Source organism: Xiphophorus maculatus, chromosome 4 (assembly GCF_002775205.1).
Source record: "Xiphophorus maculatus strain JP 163 A chromosome 4, X_maculatus-5.0-male, whole genome shotgun sequence".
NCBI lineage: Eukaryota > Metazoa > Chordata > Actinopteri > Cyprinodontiformes > Poeciliidae > Xiphophorus > Xiphophorus maculatus.
Window position 1 is genome coordinate 23262391 of NC_036446.1, and position 22617 is coordinate 23285007.

Consider the following 22617-nt stretch of genomic DNA (forward strand, 5'->3'; position numbering starts at 1 on the left):
AAACAAAAAAGGAGAAGTGATTTTCATAAAATAAGAAGATCTTAATACATTTATGCAATTCATTATAGTCCTTTCATTTGGGAAAAATGAAATCTTTACGGCTAAGGGCCAGAAAAGTCAATCTTAAAAGAATTTCATCTGAACTAACTGCAAATAACACTGCAAGAAGTGCAATACAATGGATATTAAACTAAAACCAATAACCCGTTTATCAACAGGCTACTCAAAAGCAAATGTGAGCAAAGTAAATCAGTCAAAACTGAACAATCAAAACAAGGAACACTATAACATTAAATTAATCATACAGCTTAATGACTCAATGATGAAAAGAGGTTTCAAAATGTTTAGCTTGTAGCATCTTTAAATGCCTGCTAAGATTTACAGATGTGGACACTTTAATTTACTCAAGTTAGATTTCTGAGGGGAAAACAACTGGAATTAACAAGCAGATTATAACTACCTAACAAACTGAACAAAATAACAATGTGAAGTTCCAGCAAGGTAGGCAGACATTAATGAAAATTCATTAGGCCATTTCAAATACTACATCATTCATGCATTCTGAAAATTTTCTCCCAAAAGCACAGAAATATTTCATTCGAAAAGACCAACTTCTTTCATAAATAACCCCATCATCCATCCATCGTGTTAATAACTTTTCCACTCTACAGCCCACAATGCAACATGATTCTAAAAATTCAAATAGACATGAAACTTTACAGCAAGGCTTCCTCTGATGTACAGTGCTGGCCACATTTATTGGCGTACCACTAACGTTGTTTAAAGTATATGTGTCTTTGATTGTAGTAGCATAATCTTACATGACTTTCAATATAAATACAATTTATTTAGTGGGTGAATTCTCATATTAAGAAATAATACTTTTTAACAGAATTACCATTGGCACACTTCAATACTCCTTTCTGTGCTTTACATTGCTCCCTTTTAGTAATTACCAATAATAATAACATTTTCAAAGGTTGGTGCTGATAGACAGATGATTTTCTATTTATTTTCTATTTACGGGTACAATCTACCAGCTTTTTTGTGAAACCCCTTAATATTTCAAAAGGTTTGACGCTCTGCAGTCTTACAAGGTTCTCAGGGATTTTTAAAAAATAAGTTTCCACATGTTTATCTTTTCTTTCATGCCAAACCCACCTGGAGGGTTGTGACAGGAAAATCTTAATCTTAGTCTTTTGCAACCACAGGATAAGATCCCAGTTAAATTCCCAGACATCCTTATGTTTGTGATGGTTTAATAAAAAAGGCCTTTACCTGGCATAGCTTAATGTTAGTCAGTTGGCATTGAAATAACATCTGCTGGTTATCAATGAGACTAAAGAAGTCAAGAGGACACTCTTTTCTATCGTACTTCAATGGTGAGCTGTGGAGAAATTTTACCTCCACTACTATAGCACTTGCTGTGGAGAGTGCCAAGATAAGTATGGGTCATTGTCCAACCCAGTGGCTAGTGGATAAAATACCACAAATACCAAATATCTGAGTCCTATCCTATGTGTACTGCAGCGATACAGAAAATGAAGGATCACTTATTGATAGTTGTGAGAAATTCTGATCAACTTAAAATAGCGTAGATAAAAAAATATATTTTTAGGTAAAATTACTTTACAGCAACTGTTTGAGATGTCAATACTTTAGGGTCAGTAATTTTATAAATAAAAAAAACTACATCTTACAATTACGTTTATCTGCTTTGGAATAAGTTGGATTTTTCAACTTCGTCTAATTTACACATCTTTAACAGAGAACATACTTTTAAAATGCTGTGAAACTGCAGTCACTCGTGTGAACATATAAAGATTTACTTTCTTCTTAGGCATGTATGTTCCCTTGTGAATGTCTGTGAGCTGTTTGGGTTTTCTCTTGAAAAATGTAGTAACTGGCTAAAAGGTTTAACAAAGTGCAGGTCATCTGATAGTAATGATGAAGACAGGAGATAATTATAGCTGCGGGTCTAACTATGCTCAGCTTTAGTGAATAATTTCATTACAGTCAATTTGCAGAGGATAACTTTGTTCACTAAAGCTGAATGTGCAGCTGTGATTCTCTAGATTGCTTCTCACAACATACAATGTGGTATCTGCTGTGTCTTTGTGTGAATATAGGGAGGGGGAAAAAAATGACATTCAACTGCAATCATCAGGCAGGCCTACCTGTTTGAGCCTGAACTCGCTGATCTGTGCCAGTGAAGCCTCCAGCTGTTTTTTCTTGTTGGATTTGGCGGCACTGGGCACAGTGTGCCTCGGTGGCTTCAGCGACGACTTCTGCGGGCTCGTTATAGACGAGGTCAAACCAAAAGGTTTTGGGGAGGTAGATGCCAGGAGGGTGGAGCGGGGTGGAGAGGGGACAGAGAGGGGCTTCGGGGAGGAGCAGAGGGAGAGAGGGAGGTGTTGGGGAGAGGAGGACGGCAGCAGTTTGGGAGGTTTGGGAGAGGCAGTGCTGGACAGTGCTCTTGGGGATGTGGTGAGAGCTATCGGGGAGGAGGTTGGTGACGGCTCTCGACGAGGCTGGGTGAGGAGTGCGAGAGGCTTAGGGTTGGCAGCTAGACCAGTGGACTGAATCACACTGAAGTGTTGCTGCGGCCCTTCAATCCGGGTCCTGGAGCTCTGCAGGCCCAGAGGCGAAGTTTGGGACAAGGTGGGCGGGGAGACAGAGCAGGGTAATGGCACAAGAGTTGGGTGGTTAGAGGGCCCCTTCTTAGCTTGGTTGTCCTTTTTGACCTGAACCTCCCTAGAAAGTGACCTTTCACTCTTTCCAGTTCCAGTGCTTGGTAATAACACCTGAGGAGGACAATCATCAGAAAAGCATTAGATCAAATGGGATGACAACTTATAATAATATATATTAACAGTGTTGCTTTAAATAAAGATGGTAGACTGCACATTAACGTTTAGCCTTGAATGTCCTCATTTCATCTTTACCTTCTTCTTTATCCGCTTCTCAGATTCTGAAAGTTCACTCTGCTTGTCATCTTCCTCATCGTCCTCCTCATCGTCATCGTCATCCTCATCTTCCTCTGCGAGGTCTTCCAGATCGCTACTGAGAGAGCCGTCGCTCGAGCTGTCCGAGGACGTGCCTGATTCACTGTGACTTGCCAAAGAAGCCCCTGCTGGCTTCCTCCGAGACTTCTAAATGTAAAACAGTAAGAATCAGCCTCATCACATCATGAGATTTCTCTTTGAAGAGAAGACTTGATGTAAGCACTAACCTTCTCTTTAGGTTTTACAATCGTCTTTTCCACCAACTCTGATGGATTGTTCTCAGGGCTGCTACGGTGAATATTAGACGGATCGGAATTTCTGGTCGGCTTTGTTGGTGCCTGAACGGGAGTCGGACTCGCAGAATAGCTCCCTGATTGTGTGGTGGGAGGACAGACCCCGCTGCCATTCACTGCACCATTCACCCCTGGAAGCACAAAATCTGCCGCATTACTGATCAGCTTCATCTTTCCTGAGAACTTTGGCAACAAGGGGATAATTGAATATCTGGAACTAACTGCAGAATGAAATGAGGCTAATAAAAATATTGATTTATACATGTATCTCATCAAATGTGCTTGGCCGTACGAGGCACAAGCCCAACATGAGTGGTTTACATAATAAAAGATAAATTAAAAGATACTGTGAAATTAAAAGAGCACAAGAAACAGAGATTACGAGAGGGAACACGAGGGAAAGAGCCAGAGAAAGAAGTTAATAGAATGACTAAGTGAGCAGTGGAAGTCATTAAATCTATCTTGAAACAGGGAAAATCTCATCATAGGGCAAAGTGGATTTAGGTTGTGGAGGAAGACAGAGTGTGGAAGAAGAGAGACAGATCAATGAAGGGGTCTTTAGCAAACCGCTGTACCTTTAGGCGGGTCATGGCTATTCTTGCCAGGCGTCCTGACCTGAACAGGACTAGTGTTGTGATTGGGCTGAATGTGGGGGGCGAAGAAAGGAGGAAAGCCGATGAAAGAGGGGATAAAGGCAGCAGCTCCGCGTCCATGGGCTTCAGCAGCTCGCCACCACTCTGAGAGGAGCGGAGGGTTAATTAGTGGTGTGATTTTATTTCCAAGAACTATTGCCAGGAATTCAAACCTTTTCTGCTTACCAGTCAGAGCTCCTAACTGTGGGTGGGCAGCCAGAGCAGCTGACATCCCAATTGAGCCCAGGCCTCCGAACTCGGGCCTGCCAGCCCCGGCAGTGTAGAGGGCTCCAAAGGCAGGGTGGTTCACCAGAGGGAAGGCACTTGACAACGTGGAGCCAATGAAGGGCTGATCTCCCATTCCTCCAAACAGTCGGCCTTAGATAGATGTAAACAAAGGAAGGCAATGTTTTAAAGAACTAGCCATACAGCAACAGGTGTGAAAATCTTTCAATGCTTTGACTACTTATAAAACTCCTTTCATTTTGCACAATAAAATCACAAATCAAATGTTCCACTCTTCTACTTAACACATTACAAGTACTCTGACAGTTGCCATAAGAATCACATTTCTTGCTGGAACTGATGTTATTTCAAAAAAATATTTTTTTATTGAAGCAGAAGCTTCAGTTTACCATTGTGAATACACCATCTTACACTGTTTCATACAGAAAATGAACTTGGTTGCTATTTAAAATTTTCTATCCAAGAAATTAAAGTTTTAATACTGATCTACATTGAAGAACCTTACAAAATCTCCTTGTCCACTTGTTAAATGTTTAGAATTTTATCTTCACAGAGAACTTTGTCCTCGAATTGACCATTTTAATGTCCTGAAGTAGGAGTCGACAGGGTGAGAAGGCCAGGTTTAAATGTTTTCGATGGTGTCACTGTTTTTCACATTACTAAAGAAATGACATACAGGATGGCTGTTTTGATTACCTGAAAACTGCACAAATTTTCAACTGCACAACATACACATGCTTCAGCTTAATGCTTGCAAGTATATGATAAACCATTCACCTGTTTCAGTACAGATCTACTGCATTGCTGATGTATCTTTTGCTTAAAATCATTGTCACTATATGTTGCAAACTGAAAATGCCTGGACAACTTCAGAGGGAAAAAATGAACCATCTATATAAGGTGTAAAAAGCTAACCTCCTTCCATCCTTTTGGCATTCAATTCCAGCTCAGAAGAATACTTCATCAACATCATCATCGTCTAGCGTTTTCCTGAGCACAATCATTTCTGGCAGGGGCGACTGCCACGTATTACCTCCTCCCAGAGTCAGATGCAATTTGGTGTGAGCATATTTCATGCAAATTCAATTTCTATTCCAGAAAAGGAAAGCAAGCCTGTCTGATGCCTCTGAATAAGCCAGGTAATACACAAGTAAAAAAAAAGAAAAAAAAAAGAAAAGAGAAAAGTGATGACTGTAGAAAAGGAAAGTGTTGTGTTCAATGCTGCAGATGAAAATGTCAAACTTCTATACACATGCACACATCACAGAAATGTAGAGCAAAGTGACACTGGAGCACAGCATTTCCTGATCTAATGCAGTCAAGCATATAATAACAGGGTCAGTTATAAATGCTCTTTACGAAAGAAAAAACTAAAAATGAACATGGGCAGAATCTTGGGGTATTTTTAGGTGTGAACAAACTGTCTGTGGTTATGTGGCCTTGCCAGCATCCTGGTGTGTGACATATGAGAGTGTAGCCCTTTGTGCTGGCTTCAAGGTCCTTCTCTGCCACGAGACAGCAAATTCTGCCTTTTGAATGTCATTAGAATATGCTGAATATGTATATGTGCCCGCCTTGCCAGCGTCAGCTTGTGGATACGAAGATAAACGACTCCAACGCAACTACCCCCCCTTAAAAAAGGGCCGGCCACAGCATTCACTTACGCCTAGGGTGCCCACCTCTCCCCCCTCCTCTGCACCCTTCTTTCATTCTAGGCAACACAAAGTGACATCTGCAAATGCCTTTTCAATATTAATGCAAGCTTCCAGAAGGCGAATAATTAAATCTAAAAATCTGAAGTGGGAGAGAGGCATGGGAAAGACATACCTCGGATTACCTACTCACTCTTCCTCACGCTGTGTCTCTCTGTTTCTCACTCTCACTCCCTCGCCCTGTTTTTCATTCCGCTTCAATCCTTCCTCCGCTCTGACAAACTGCACCGCCTGCTTTTTTTCATGTTTGGATGCTGCCGAAGGGGGATTAATTTGTTGTTTGTTGCAGTCAATCAAATTTCCACAGACAGATTTAAGTTAATTGCATCCGTGAGTTGATCCCATAAGGAGAGAGCGCTACAAGCGCTGATCAGCTTTTATTTATTCTCCAAGTGATATCCTCATCAATGACACATGCAAACAAAGTCAGTGCTCATTTGTTTTGTGTTCTTCAGATTTTATTTTCTTAAGTGTTGCTGGCGAAACTGCAAAGAACCTTGAACCAATGTCTGTGATACACACTGCAATAATTACAGATGTTTCGTGTTGCAAGTGAAAATGTCTTTACATAAGACAGAGTAGAAAGGAAAAGAGGATGATTTCACCTTCTTTAAGGTGAAATCCATTAAGAAACAGCCATAAATATGGTGGGTTGCAAAATTATTTATACTCTTTGAGTTTTCTGTACTTCTTCTTGCAGTTCTCACTTCTCGTAGTGAGAGCTTTAAAGCATGAAATATCATTCTATTATCTCACCGTGCTTCAAACTCCACAGCTTTTTTTCCCCGACTGGTCCGTCGTATTTCTTGGTTCTTCATGATGCGGTTTCTTCAGTAATGTTCTCTAACGAATCTCTGAGCACTCCACAGAACAGCTATATTGACTATTAACTAATTAGGTGACTTCTGAGTGGAACTAGTTACACTGGATGGGGCTGAATTTTAATGAAAGACACAATTATTTATATTTTTATTCATAAAACTTTTTGAAAACTTAAACTTCTTCCCATTTTGTCTGATTACAATCACAAACTTTGTGCATGATTAATAGCTGTTGTGTTGACAAATTTGCAACCTGATCAGTCGGCTTCTTCAGCTCTTGCAGGTGCTTTTTTGATGAATGATCTCCCTGTGTACACTGCATGTCAAAATATCGATGCAGGCCACATTTTCAGATTTCAATCTACAAATTTTTTTTTAAATCCTGTATCATTTTGTCATCTTCCTAAAATATTGTCAAGTCAATTTTTGCCAAAATAATATTTGGCCAAAACAAATGAGAGGCCATTATATTAGGAAGTTTACAATTTTTCAAGCACTTCACAATTTTTGGTATATCTCACAGGATATCAATAGAGATTATTTATCAAAATGTGGCAAAATGTGAGGCAACGTATACATTATTGTAAGACACTGCACTGCACATAGCTGAGGTCGAGTTTACAAATGCTTTCCACGAAAATATTTTAAGAAAAAGGCCTGGCTTGCTAGATTCTCACAAAGTAGGTAAAAGTTTAGAGCCAACACTCTGCCTCTAAGCCTTTCATCCAAATCTAAAAATCGCTTATCTAGAAAATCTGAGCACACATAGAAGTACAGAGGGATAAGAGGGATGCATAATGCATTAGAGGAAGATGCTCCTAATGGCTTCTTCTTCGTTTTGGGCAACACTGAGGATCCTGACGGCAACACAAGGGGCTTTATTTTGCTCTCTCCCACTTCCTCTACTTGTAACAGAGGGGGTGGGGGGGACACACACACTACAATCGCAGAGAATGTTGGATATCATATTTCCTACTTAGAGCAATTGTAAGTGTGTGCAGTTGCGTCTATAACGATATAAAGCGGGACTATAAGAAAAACAGCAGCACATTAGGAGATGAGGAGAGAGAAAAATATGAGCACAGAGGAGATATCTGGATAACACCTAGACATACAAACACATTTACACACATACAAAAACAAGGACACACACTCCTCTTTGCCTAATGGCTTTGACCATAACACAGAAAGGAAGCTGGAGGCCGGACAGGGCTGACTAGACACTGAGTGGCTAACAAATGTTAAATCATGCAGGCAGAGGCTCTTTCTCTCCCTCTCTCTCTCCATCTCACACGTAGACACACACACACACCCATGCATGCGTGCACAGTGGCGTGCTGAGCCTGACTCTGAGGCAGCTGGAGCCAGAGAGCTGAAGGTTGTCAGGAGACATGGCAAAGCATGTGTGTGTTTCTCACACAAAAGAGCCCCCTAATTGTTTGGGATTCATTAATGCAGCAGCTTTTCAATTGCAACCCAAGCTGTCAGGACACAAAAAAAAAAAAAATCCTCAGAGCTGGGAGAGAGGTGTATTCACACCGACTGCAAAATAACTGTATAATTAATACTGGGGGAAACTAATTTTTTCATGGTAAAGAAATGAGGATGGATTCTGAATGCTATCAAGACATGAAGGTGACCACATTTAGAGTCCCTCTTACGGATGTGTGATCACTATTTACATTGCGTGTTGGCATTTCTCACGTGTTTTTCTTTTTGTTTTGTTTTTGAAAGACGCAAGATTAACACATAAAGGGAAGGGGGACGGTTTCTTACCAGAGGTGTTGAGGGTGGATCCCAGTGCTGATGGGCTCGGGGCCAGGCTGCTCTTAGAGTGGGGCGCAGGCGATGACGAAGAGGAAGAAGAGGAGGAGGAGGAAGAGGAGGCCGCAGGGGAGGAGGTGCGAGCAGCAGACAGGGTGGGCGCAGGGGAGGCCAGCCGCTCTCCAGACTCCATATCTGTCAAACACAATCCAATCAGCAGGGTTACAATAGCAAAGCACATCTACAGAAACACACACACCCCCACACAAACGTATACCGTCACACCTACACGCACGCACATGCGTACACACAAACACACCCTGACACTTTTCCTTTCACATCTCACTTCCCCTGAACAATATTTCTATTTAGCCATGCTCACTGGCTCCCAGCCTCTATTGATTGAATATGGGGTACGATGGAGGGATGACATGTTTAAGGACTGTGATAACGGACAGCAGAGCAAAGCAGGGTTTTTACATTTTGATGCAAAAGTAAAATAAAGCGTGAAGAAGGTGCTTCCTTGACAGGACAGTTTGCTTGCTGAAGTGGGATGTTTTGGAGCGACACAGGTCAGAGGAAAAACTCGAGCTCAAATAGACAAATAACACATTTGTCACTTTTCTTTGTCATTCCCTCCTGTCTCTCTGATACGCGGGAGCACAAAAGCAGAACTCATGCACACCTGTGCGTCTCAACACCTGCGTTCCACCAAAATAAAAACCCCTCATAATGTGTGATGGGGGCAAAAAAAAAAAAAAGACATCCATCTTCCAACCTAAAAGATCTCTTTGAGGCCTTAAAAGACTGCATTGTTCAGACTCCTTTCAGCTGGAGCTACAACCAAATGGACATGCTTTTTATGGGATGTGTGCATTAACCAACTCAGTAGCTTTCCATTAACAGTCTCAAAGAGTCACTATGCCAGCTATTACCAACCAACCAACAACATAAGCCCTCACAAGAAGCATTTTGGTCATTCGGCAGCCAAATATTTGACTCATATTTGTCAGCTTTAATCCCCTTTTGCTTACAACTGAGAGGACAATGTGTAAGTGCCCACACAGCCGCTGACTTGTGGAGCCGAATAAATACAAAACAGCTAAATAGAAATTACGCACAAACACACATGCGCGCGTTTGTACACACACTGATTTCAACCCCCCCACTGCACACACAAAATCACCTCCCCTGTCTATCACATCAACCTGACTCTTTCTCTCTTCTCCTTTTCCATATCCCTCTGCCTGACACTAATCCAGGGCTGAAAATCCCCTTCAAAAGCACAGTTTGCAGATTGTGTTTTACAGGCAGGCTTTGTTATTGTGTCATTACACATAAACAGTCTCTGCCTCCATCTCTCCTTCCTTCCCTCTCTCCTGCCACCCCTCCACCCTCCCTCCATCGCCCCTCTGCAGTGGGAGCAGAGCCACTGATTAAATCTCTGAGACAAAAGCTGCTATCCTCTGAATATCAAGTATCAGCCTTTCGCCAGGAGCAACACTGACAAGAGAGAGGGAGAGAGGGAGCGAGGAGGCGCGGATGACAAGAAAACCTGCTGCAGTCCGCGGGGAGGAGGCTGGTGTGCCATCGGACTTGGGCGGCCATGACTTGCCACTGCTGCAGTGGAAAAGATGGTGGCGGTGTAATTATGAGCAAGGTCAAAGGTCCTCAGAATGGACTCTTGTGAAAGGTGACAGCATGTGGATAAAAAAAAAAAGAGCCAGATTACCAACCTTTACTGTGAGTAAGTAAGTAAGTAAGTGTTCCATATTAGTTACAGGGATACATTTCTGGCTGAGTGAAGATGAGGAGTTTTAGTCTTATTTCACTGAGAAACATTTCCTCCCAGCCACAATATATTGCACGAAAGTGCTGTCACACTTTATGCTCTTTTGCTCTTGCCGTCACCCTTTAAATGTCAGGTTAGGGTGAAAAAGAAAAACAAGGGGAAAAAAGAAACAAGATCCTTCCGAAATATCACATTTTTTTTCCCTTTTCTGCGGAGGCTCCAGATGACGAATGCAAGTATCATTAAGAGCGTGATGAAAATAAAAGAGGAGCTGTGGCCCTTCGTAATTATCATAATGCACACGAAAACAAAAGGCTCGCGTCTCTGAGGACGAGCAAGCTTATGTGGTGTCAGCTGGTAAGTGAAGCGGATCATTCCCCACCTTTTCAGGGAGAAGGACACACAAAAAAAGACCAAGAAATGGAGAAAGAAAGAGAATAGGCAAGACAATGCACTCTCATTTTGTTGTGGAAGGAAGGGCAAAAGTAAAGAAAAAGAGCAGAGAAGATAAAGCGCTGGCTGTAAACCATTCCTGTCGTTCCTCAATATCTGCACTTAATGCCTCGCCTTGTCAAAACGTGATGATGTGAGCAGAATTGATTTCCCCCCTAACAAACAACAAAAAAGCAATCCCTCCTTTGCAGAGGTGTAAAGCAGAGCTACCCTCCCCCTCATCTCCTCTCATCTCTTACCATCTCTCAAAGGGCCTCTTTCTGGGATGAGAGATGGAGAGGGAAAGGACAGCAGGGGGAAAAAACGACTACGAGGCAAGTCCATCTTCCTCTGACAACTACAGACTGATCACTTAGAGCAATTAAATCTAATAACAATAATAAGATTGAGCTCGGCAATGTACCACCAAACACACAGCCACAACAATGATTGCAAGAATAATAGAGCGCCAAGGTATTTAAGGATCCAATCCTGACTTAATTATAAGAAATTAAAATGGATTTAGCATCGGAATTAGCTTGATTTTATAGGTAATTAACAGCACACAACAGTGGCGGAATAAGGCGCGCAGTATAATCTCCGTGAACGACTAAATCAATCTGACTTGAACACCGACCAATCAACGCGGCGCGCTGCAGCCAGAAACAGCAGGTCCTCGCAGATGCAAGGAGAGGCAGAATTTATGCTAATGGCTGAACTATGATTTATAAGATGTGTTCCGGCGCTGGATTCCCAGTCACGTCCACAAATACAACACAGCAGCCCAGCTGTCAACGTGTGCACCTAATAGTGGCTGGATGCAGCGGCCCCTTCAGGAGATAGTGTTGCTATAAACAGCTCTGCGCTTTTATGATTGCATGTGGCCTTCATATAGGAGCCTTCACTTGTCAGTCGCATCTGAAAAGGAGGGCACAACAGCATAAAGAGAGATAGTGCATGTGCATTTAGTGCTGGTGGAGATGCTTCAGATCAAGGCATGCAACATTGCTTGATTACACAAAACAATACATGTGCTTGTGAAAGGGTCTGTCTGCATGTGTGTCACAGCCCCAAACTATAAAACCTCCTGTGTGTCTCAATCCTGCCCCTTTTCTCCTTACCCATCAACACACACGTGCACACACCCCCCCACACACACACACGTACACACAGTAACAGATGGCTGATACTAACTGAGATAATCCGCCAACAGAGTCATCAGCATGGATCAGTGGTAATCAGAGTGTGGACACAATGTCTCTTCTCCAGCCGTAATGGAAGGAACGCCTGGCGCAAGAGAAGGGAAATGCATTATTCCCCATGATGCCCTGACCTCATTCAAAGACACACGGTGGCTCCCAACTCTCTCTCTCTTTCTTGCTTTTTTCCCCCCTTCCTCGCCACAGACGACAAAGACTATATGATCGCTGCTACGGCAACATTCACCGTCTCCTTTGGATCACTTACTTCCTGCCTTTTATTGTGATCCCCGACTGTGTCGAGCTCAGACCCCACTTCAAGTGTGTCCTGCACTGAACAGCTAACAGGGAAAACAGCAAGTCAACATTCCATGTGTGTCACGTTGAGGGTTACTGGCAACAAAAAAAGCAGTGGAGTGAGTAATCAGCAGCTGCATTTAAGAGTCACAGTGATGTTTGTTCATCTTTTTCCGGTGTTTCTATTTCCAAAAACGCAAGAACGATAAAACTGATCCTGAGAAGAGACAGTAATTCATCAGTGTGATATCAAGACAGTCTTTTTCTTATCAGGTGACATCAATAATTTTTATGGATCATTCCCTCTCAGAAGGCATAACGCACACGCGCACAGAATTACTTTCTGCAGTACAAGTGCTGCTAAAATGATTCCCACATCATTCTGAATCAGCATCATCTTTGCTTTTTTTCCCTTTTACAGTTGTAGTTCAGGGACACGCTGTAGTTAAATCTGTTGTTTTATCCACACTTTACAGGCACATCTTTATCATATGGATGCGGATGTTAGCCAGAATTGAATTCTTAATATTTCAGCTCATCTTGCTTGCATTAAAGTGCTTTTTCCTCAAGCCAACCTTCATGTAGAGGCACCATAAGCCAAGAAATGAAATAACCACCTGTCGTAGCAGTAACAGACTTTGTCCAGTGTCAAATGTAAACTCAGAGAGCATCTAAAAGTTAAGAACCAATGAGATGAGATGGGGACTTAAAACTTTATCATGGCGTTTTGTGGTATTTATTGTAATGGAGGTTAAAAGTGATCCTCAAAACCATCAATCTTTTGGCTCCAGTTCTATTTTGCACATACAGTCATAACCTTACTTAAACAAACAGTAAAATTAAAGCTTACTTATTATCAAAAAGGTTACTTCGCTGTAACACTAACAACTAGGGAGACTCTACTGCTGAGTGCAAAACAGCTGCATCTAAGGGGAGTGAGAATGCATCTAGGTCATGAAACAATAGCAGTAGTTTAGGTTTAATGCCATACCAGCAGCAATGGGTATATCATGACTACAAGGTACACTGAACAACAGGTTCATCTCATGAGACCAGGTGCTACACAATACTAGGTTCATGACAAGAGAAGATTTTAACAATAATTTTTATTTGTTTTAGCAAGTAAAGATTTCACAGATTGCAAACTGTGTTTTACAGATATGATTTAATCCAAACTTTTACAAGTACGTATATTGCATGACTTTTGTTAGCACCTTTTTGTGTTTCCACAAGTAAATAACGGTATTATAAACCTCAGAGTGATTTACTGAATCTATGTTCAGCGTAGGACTATTAAGGTTGAGTTTTAATCAGTCTGGGTTTGTTAGATTTTCAAACTGGGGTTTACCGCTGCCGTTCAGACTCCTTCAAAACAGTGACACGGCCCTTTAGTTTAATGCTACTCAGAAGCACTGTTGCAGATGTTAACTTTCACAGCATATAGTTGGAATTCGTCTGTATCCATCTATTTGCTAGATAGTTAGATATCTACCTAACAGTTAGATATTATACTCAGTTTAACAGCTGAGTCCCCTTAATGCTGTCTCACAAACAATTTAAAAGTGCTGAAGGCTTTTTGAATGATCACAGAACTTAATATTTCAGCCAGGCCTTTACACTAAAACTGTAGCGGTCAAGAGAGTCAAACTCAACTTTTATGACACATCTGGCAGATTCTATTCTTTCTTCGCTTTATTTCCACTGTAACATAAGTGGCCTGTCAAAACCTATTTATACCTCTCTCAGTTAAAAACTTTCAAACTCATCTTATTATTGCTGACCAGCTTTTTGTGTATTTCTACTGGTACTTTGATGATTTAACTTTTGTGATGCGCTCCAAGTCTTTGAGGTTGCAGGGCCCAATTGCTATCACCATCAGTCACTATCAGTCTTTATTTCCCTCCATAAATTTGCATTCAAGTAAAGATTCTGGGTGGACCGCTCCAAGACATTACTGACTTCTAATCAAAAGAAACATGTTGGTAAAACTCAAAGATTACTTTAAACCTAAATCATTCAGAGCTTAACTGTAGATGGAACTTATCCTAACAAACATCACTGTAATAAACCACAATTTGTTTGCATTATACTCCTGGTTACTTTTGGTAATATGACAGATAAACACAAACTATAAGATCTTATGGAACAAAATCTGTTTTTAGCAGTTAATTGTGGTCCAGTTGTTTTAGAATATATTTCTATCTTTCTGTATTATTAAAAAAATAAACATTTAAACAGGATTTCTAAGAGTGCTTGTGAAGTCAGTGAATTGTGCCAATGGATGAAAGGGGTACAAAGAGGCAGCAAGCCCCGGTGGCCCATCTAGGTGACAACAACTAGAGTGACTCAGACTCCTCCCACGGCATTGCTCCTGCCCAGTGACAGATGGCAGAGCAAGGCATGTAGGGGATGGGCACCATTTCTCACCCTGCCTCAGCTAGCCTTGGCAGTTGTGCTGGCCACAGGTCTTATTACAGTCACACCACTGCCGGCTTTTCTGTTTCCGTGTTACACTGGAGCTTACCAGGGTACAGCTCCTGCTTACTGCTTGCCATGGTGAAAAGGTAATGATATGGTTGAGCGTGGCGTTAGCAATAAAAGACTTTCCATGCTCAGTTTTCCCGTCACACGTGCAACTATATAGTCATAAGAGGCTTTAGATGGAAATGTAAAAAGGAGAAGGCGTGCCACATACATTCTGTATATTTTTGAACTGACAAGAAATCATCCCTTGCCAAATGGCTTTATTTGCCTCTTCAAGCATACTGTAGATGCCAGAGGCTGGAATCAGAAGCCCTACTCACCATCCGTCTCCGCTGGGTTCCCAGTGACAATAATGTGATTTTGGGACATGGTGATGACTCGGTGGAGGGGAATAGGATAGGCTTGTCACTTGTGTTTGATGTCAAGCCTATGTGTGACAGAATAGTGTTACTCAGCTCAACCAGACACAGCACTACTCCCATTTCCTGGCCATAAATAGAAGAGAAAGAGGTGGTTGTAAGACTCGTTGTGTGTGTTTGTGTGTGCATGTGTTTGGGAAAGAAAATCTGTGTGTGTGCGCAAGTGCACCTATACCCACCATTCTAAGTATCATAAAATAAGCTAAATAATAAAATTCTCATCTCTTCCGCTCATTCGCATCTGCATCCAGCCAAAGCTAATTATTCTCCCCATGGTAACGTAGCAGGGTCTTCACATCAAAAAACCAGAAGTGTGCATCAGGCAATCATCCCTGATGAATCTGCCCTTCTCCCTCTGCTAGCCACTCACACTAGTCTGTCTGTCTCACCACTCATTACATTTTTTTTCCCCTCAGACTGAACAGATCCGTTTGTCATTGGCCACACTGTGTCTACAAGAATCTATAATGACTCTTATAGACAGAGTCTATAAGAGTGTGTGTGTTTGGAAACACACACACACACATGTTTCAGAGAATATTGCGCTTGTGCACTAGAGATGTTCATCAAAGACATGCACAGTGAGTTGTTATCATTTCTAGACTTTAAACTTTACATTTTACAGTTTCACTTTCTGCAATTCATTGTAAATTTGATTCTCCATGACAACAAAGGGTGCAACCTTGTTTTAAAGACTGTACTTAGATTCCAGATCTAAATACAACATACTTTCACCTCAAAATGTAACCTTACATGACATGATGGAACCAACTACACTGTTTGGAACTACACGTGCCACTATTTGGTAGACAGATTGATGCATCGGTAGGATTTCATTCCATTTCAAGGTAAACAGATGAGTGCGCAAGCATGTGCATGTTTTCTTTTCAAAAGAAAAAGATCAGTAGTGGCAGACAGTTGTATGCCAATTAGTGCTAGAAATACTGTTCTTTGTGGGGACAATCGAGAAACTATGTAATTAGATAGAAACAAGTGTTAATATCATTTAGCTTCACAGTTTTGGGTCTAATTTGTCATTAAAACAACAAAAAACCAAACACAAAAGGGAAGACAAAGAACATATCTTCACTAAATTTCAGGAATAGGCTGCCCAGCTTTCCGAGTGATCAGCATAAGCATCGGTATCAACACTGTCACATATAATTACATAAAATTGATGTAATAAACCCTGGTGCTTTGTTGTGGGTTAAAATTTGTGAGGAAATCTTACTCATTTTGCAACTTTAAATAAAAGCAAGACATACATGAAAGGATACGAAACTGAATAACTGTAATTACCATCTGTTATTGAAGAATATAGAGAGGGAAAAAAAAAAAATAAAGTGTACGAAAAGCAAAAGAATGGGTGTACTTCAGATATTTATAATGCAAATGACATGCATGTCAAAGAGCAAAACATACTGACAGAGAACAGCAGAACCTTGCAGGAGGAATTTGTGGAGCCTCTTCTGTCTATGTGCTATTTCTCTGCAAATTCACTTGCAAGAGAGTAAATGTGGCAAGACTGATAAGAAGTGCAAAGAAAAAACTTTTTCTGAGTACTAGTTAAAAAGCTGATGTGATATTGCTTCTACTAGCTTGCGAGCCTAGAAGCAATAGAAGTGATGAGAAAGAGGAACAAAACAAGAAGATGCCGCTACTTTTGCTGCTTAACACATTCACAGAGTTACACTTCCTATACAGTTAGTAAAACATATGGCATCACCAACCTGCGTATATATAGATAGAAAAGGTGGCATGTGCATCTATTTTACAAGAGAAACAGTTCTAAAATTAATTGAGAACTTTTTGAAAAAATATGATGTTCCTTAAACATTAAAGTATTGAGTTTGTTTTAGTAAAAGTAAACTGAATTTCTTTTAATTCTGAAAATATATACCAAACAAAAAAACTGCTGTGTCATGCTTGGTAATGAAGAAATGATATGTGTCTGCGCCAATTACCATTTCGAGATACGAAGAAACTTTGCATCTCTGCTTGTAAAATTGACTGGGCCTCGTTTTACAAGCATGATAATAGAGGTGGTTTTAGTCACCAGTGATTGTGGAATTTTAATATATTTTGTGATCAAAACTTAAACATTTTCTTTTGTTTTGCCTTGACCAGTGATCGGCATGCCAATGCTATTTTTTCTGTTTGTTTGTGTTTAGAAAACAAACTGGAAAGAAACTTTTTCTTTTTCTTCCTCCAAACCAAATTAGACTTAGAGACACAGGCTGTCATGTATAAATAAGGATGTTACTTACAGCTGGATGTTTGTTTCTTGTCAAAATCTGAATTTAAATAAAGTTTACAAAAATAATTTGTACACTTTATACTCCTTCGAAGAACAATGTTGATCAAAATCAGAAATGGGAAACTTCAATAAATAAATGTGAAAATGTAAGCAAAAGCAGACAAAAGTGTGTCTCAAATATACATAAATTATACTTAAATTTAAGAATAATACAACAAAAGGTTTGAAGACGTCACTGGGCTACCTTGATGATATACCTTCGAACTGCATTCTTTGAGAACCAGAGTCTTGCAACTTTTAGATGTGTCCCTTGTCCTCTACACTTGAATTAAATAGCTTCACTGCCTCGCTAGCATGCAGTCAAGCTCTAAAAGCTCTGCTAATGAGCTAATATTGGAGCCAGGTGTGTTGAAGCAGAGAGACATCTAAAAGTTGCAGGACTGGTCCTTGAGGAATGCAGCTTCATACCACTGCATAAAACTGCGGATGGTACAAATTTCACCTAATTAACTAAACAATTTTACTAAAAAGAAACTAGATTGAATATTAAAATACTTACTCAGAATTTATTTTGAGGAAGTAATTAATTCCAGGTTAAGCTGTCACTGCAGTGTCAGACAGTGTCTGGTTTCTTGATTACAACTGGCTAAGAATAATCTGAATAAGTAACTAAAAGTGGGTTCAATAAATTTATTTTACAAATAAAACTAATATTGAGCTTAAACTAGTAGACTAGTTTAAAACTAGTACTATTTTCTATATTTAATCTACTACATTTGTAAGATCCTTTGGAGAAGCTGAACATATCATTGAAACGGTACTAATGAGTGCATTACCAGAGGAAATCAGGTCTTTGCCATAGTTCACAAATACGTTAGGACCTTATCAGCACTCAAAGAAGCAGATTGCTATCCAGGTCTTCTCCTTCTGTCATTCAGTTGTCATTAAATTATCTTAAAATGAGTAAATGGACTGAGCCTATGTAGTGCTTTTCTAGTCATACTGACCACTCAAAGCACTTTTACATAGAAGTCCCATTCAGCCAGCCGCACTGACAGGACTCATAAATTCATACAGCGATCAGCAGGCAATTTGGGATGAAGTGCCCTGCAGCAATTGAGATGAGGTGGGGAAAATCAAACTCACAACCTCCAGATTGGCAGAAAACTCCTCCTCCTGCTGGGCCACAGCTATCCAAATTACAAGTCTGAAAGAAAGTGGCTTCAGACAGAAAATTCTTTTTAGACATCATTGATTACCAAAGATATATTTGTCACTGTCTTTTTGTAAAAACTAGCTTTTTTTTGTCTAAGAAACTTGGGTAATAGTTCAGTATTCTCATCAAAAGGCTCACTTTGACACAGATTTCATTTACAGGCAGATAAGACAGAAATAAAGGAGTGGCCACTTTTCTGACAACAGGTAACCTCGGGTGACTAAGACTTCACACCAGCTGAATAATTCATAAGTCACCAGAACAAACTGTTGCATTGAAAGAGTAATAAAATGACAACCCTGCCGCAGAGATATCAGTAAGCTGTGATTCATTTAAAAGAAATTATTCCAATATCCATTTTCACAATTTTCATAACACAACATATAATCAGCTGCTGAAATATAGCACTGTCTGTAATTTATGGAGAGCTGCATTTGTTCTCCAGAGCAATATTAAACACACACTAAATGCTAAATTTTGATGGCTGATAGTATGACTGGGGAAAGTGGTGGGGGTCTCCACCCTCGCTACACAGTTAGCAGCTCAGTTAGCTATTACCATTATTAAATGAAAAGGCTCCTCACACCTCTCGCTTTTTTTTCCACACCTCTGTCACCTTGACACCTTTTCCCTACCCAGCTTTTCTTCTTTCCCTCTTTCCCGCTGCCAATTATCTCAAGCTTTTTGCTGAAATCCGCACTAATAACATCTGCAAATCATGACTTTATTAAAATAAAAAGAAACCTCGCTTCTTCCACACAAACAGACAAATGCTCAATGAAGTTAAACATGCGTGTAACGCGAGAGACAGTGGTGAGAAAATTTGCTCACATTTGTTTTTCCAAGTACAGAGATCAGATGAAGCTCTTAAAAGATACAGAGTAGTTTCAGAGGGAAAAAAAATCTGGGTGCATAAACTTTGATGAAGAGAAAATCTAGCTGCATTAAACCCAACATGTCTGTCAACCGTGTTCCTCTGCTCACATGGGTGCGTCGCCTAATGTTAAACATGTGAAAATGACCGACTGGGAGAGAATGGCGTTGTATTGACAGAGATGGAGGCAAAGCAGCAGGCAGTCAGCCACTCTGTTCTGCTTCACTGCAACATGGGAGGGAGGCCAGCGTGGACACACACGTGCATGCGCACGCACGCGCCCACACGCACAGATGTGAAAACACACACATGGGCACACGCACACTGACGAGCAAGGACACACTCTTGCAGATAAACACACAGTCACAGTTTCTCGCTACACACACACCAGAGAAAGAGAGAGAGAGACACACACACACACACACACACACACACACACACACACACACACAGTGCAGCAGGTGAGGTGCCAGCACATCACAGCGCTGCCATTTTTCAGTGTCTTGCTCAGGGAGAAGCGCTCTGACATTTTATGAAGCACTCTGCAGAAATCAGCAGCTTGTAATGGCGGCTGGACTGTCACTCCTTTCCACTCCCTCTATCTCTTTTCCTCACGCTGCTTTTAAGATATTATCTCCATTCATTAGCATAATCTAATCAATTTTACAACACTGGCTTTTAATTAGAAATCCCAATCTTGCCTTCTTATTCCGTTTAGTCCCTTTTTTATTTGAAAGAAAATTATATAAAACTGAGGCAAGAAGTGAAAACAGCGGTGAAGAAAAATGTTGAAAAGTGCCTCATGTCATAATCAACAGACAGAAAAGTTTTAAACTGATTATTAAAATGACACAAATGATAGTGCACTAGATTAAATAGTTGCTTTTAACATGTTTTTTGACAAGTAATACACACCAATATTATAGAACGAATTAGTCCATTATAAAGCTGCATTGAGAGAAGGACACCTGAAAGCAGTCGTTTACTCACATTTTTATTTGACCCTCAGAATCATGGCTGCTGATATTATAGTACGTGCTCAGCAGAAAGGTCGAATGATTAGAAATCCAGCTGGCAAATATGTTGTCGGCATAAACAGGGAATCTATAGCTTTGATTAACTCTCCGGTATATTATTGTTGTGCCCGACAAGCTCTCGGTTGAGCAATGATTAACAGCTAGTGGCTCCACAAACCGCTGCTAGCACATTAACGCAATGTTTACATTAGGCAGACCTGCTCTGAAGCCATTACTGCTGTACCTAAGTTAACACTTGCCTTTCATAAGCTGAGAGCATGTGGCCCAAGAGTTCACAACACTGACAAACCTTGGCAACCGTGGCTTAAACTTTCCCTCTGAAGCTTCACTTAGGGCCAGCGCATTTTTAAAGTAACTCAGAATAGTATGCCCACAGGAAAAAAATGTGACTCGACTTGAAATATGTGGGAAGTGTCAGGGCCAAATCTCTCAGTGTAGGCTACGCTATAAACCTTAAACTAAGCCGATTTTATTAATGTGACATTAGCATTTGTAATGAGTAAAAGGGGGGAAAAAACCCCTTAGGATATCTTCGTACTTATGAAAAGAAAAAAAAAAAAACACACACACACACACCCCTATGCACATGCCCACACACACATAGGCACGGACCAACATGCAAACATAAACACAGCAACCAAACTGAATCACTACATTTAGTGAAAGTACAGAGACAAAAAGTACAGAGACAAAAAGCTGTATGAGTATGAGTCCAACTAAGCTTGTGGAAAGTGAATGTTATTGTTCTACATTCGTATGCAGCAAATCACTCCAGTCAAATAAAGTCTGGTATTCACCTCACTCTAAACTGCTGCAGAAAATAAATACATAAATTGCTATCAATTTAAAAACAACAAAAAACAAAAACCTAATCACCATGCTGGACAGTTTTCTTCCTGTTTTCTCTTCGACAAGCTTACAGTGCACATGAGGCTGACTTAATCTGTTTATCTTACAAAGGTCATTGCAAGCTTTTACATGTTAGTCTATTGAGTGAACTGTAAGGTTTGAATGAAGTCAATACTGAGATGTACATTACTCATAAAGGTAACTTTGACAAATCAATCAATGATAAATTGTTTTGTGTGAATATAAAAACAGTATCATTTTGGCCTCGTATAGCATTCAGATAAAGACTGTTTTTGTAACAGAGATATAAAACATAATCTATATTCACAGCTATAGTCATTGCGCCATGATTGATGTCAAGGCAGTATTGTAATAGGAATCTAGACAAGGCATTTGAGAAATGACTTGTGTCTGATATGCTGTAGAATGTTTAACTAAAGGATAGCATTTGTAGGTCTTGTAATTTATATTTTCTTCAGAAAACCCAAAGGGATAAATACAATTTTACGTTTAAAGTGTTTCAATCTAAAACATGGTATGCAGATGGAAAAATTATGCCAATAACAATACATATGTGTTTGAGTTGTGCTAGTTTTGCTAACATATTTACAACAACCTGTTTATATACATGAGAGGCCTTACACAGCAATCACATACAGCAAAATGGAAATGGTAAAACCAGGTATAATCCTGAGTTGACCTACATACATTAAAACAAAAGTACAAAAACAGAACTCACAATAGATATATATATATATATATATAATTTTTTTTTCTTCTCAATTTCACAATAAAACATCTGACCTGATTTTAAAGGATAATCGGCCATTGGATTGTGTTTAAAGGGTTTCTTAATCAAACCCCTTGGGACATTTACTGACTTCGGTGACGTGGAAGCCTTGTGATGATGTTTGCTCCAATCAAATCATGCAAGTGTTGTATAAACACAGCATAAAAGTAGCTTTGTCTGAATTTGTAAAGCAACAATGTGAAACAAACTTGCAGAAAGATTCCAAAACAAGACTAAGCATCAGCACTCTAAACATGCCTAAAATTGCATCAACAAAGTCATGTGCTTCTGATGGATATTTTAAATTCACATACCAGCGAATCCCAAAATGTTAACTGTTGGATAAGTAAATGAATAATTGAATGAATGAATCAGTGAAAGAACCAATGAATGAATGAAAATTTAAGTTTTAGAAATACTAAAACTTTAGTGGCATAGATTTTTTTTTGTAGGTTATAAATTTATTAGTCTTATAATTAAATAAAAAAATACAAAAAA

General features: G+C 40.1%; 1 protein-coding gene across 11 annotated transcripts in view; it reads right to left on the reverse strand.

Annotated features, from left to right (window-relative positions):
* LOC102236398 (bromodomain adjacent to zinc finger domain protein 2B) overlaps window positions 1-22617 on the reverse strand; it is a 74584-nt gene that overhangs the window by 24654 nt on the left and 27313 nt on the right. For all 11 annotated transcript variants that reach the window (XM_023332960.1, XM_023332955.1, XM_023332963.1 and 8 more), the window contains exons 3-8: window positions 8486-8668; window positions 4117-4308; window positions 3874-4035; window positions 3233-3429; window positions 2946-3152; window positions 2178-2804 (exon numbers count right to left, since the gene is read on the reverse strand). In XM_023332960.1, coding sequence (XP_023188728.1) covers window positions 2178-2804; window positions 2946-3152; window positions 3233-3429; window positions 3874-4035; window positions 4117-4308; window positions 8486-8666 — 1566 coding nt within the window. In that variant the 5' untranslated portion in view covers window positions 8667-8668. The remainder of the gene's footprint in view (window positions 1-2177; window positions 2805-2945; window positions 3153-3232; window positions 3430-3873; window positions 4036-4116; window positions 4309-8485; window positions 8669-22617) is intronic.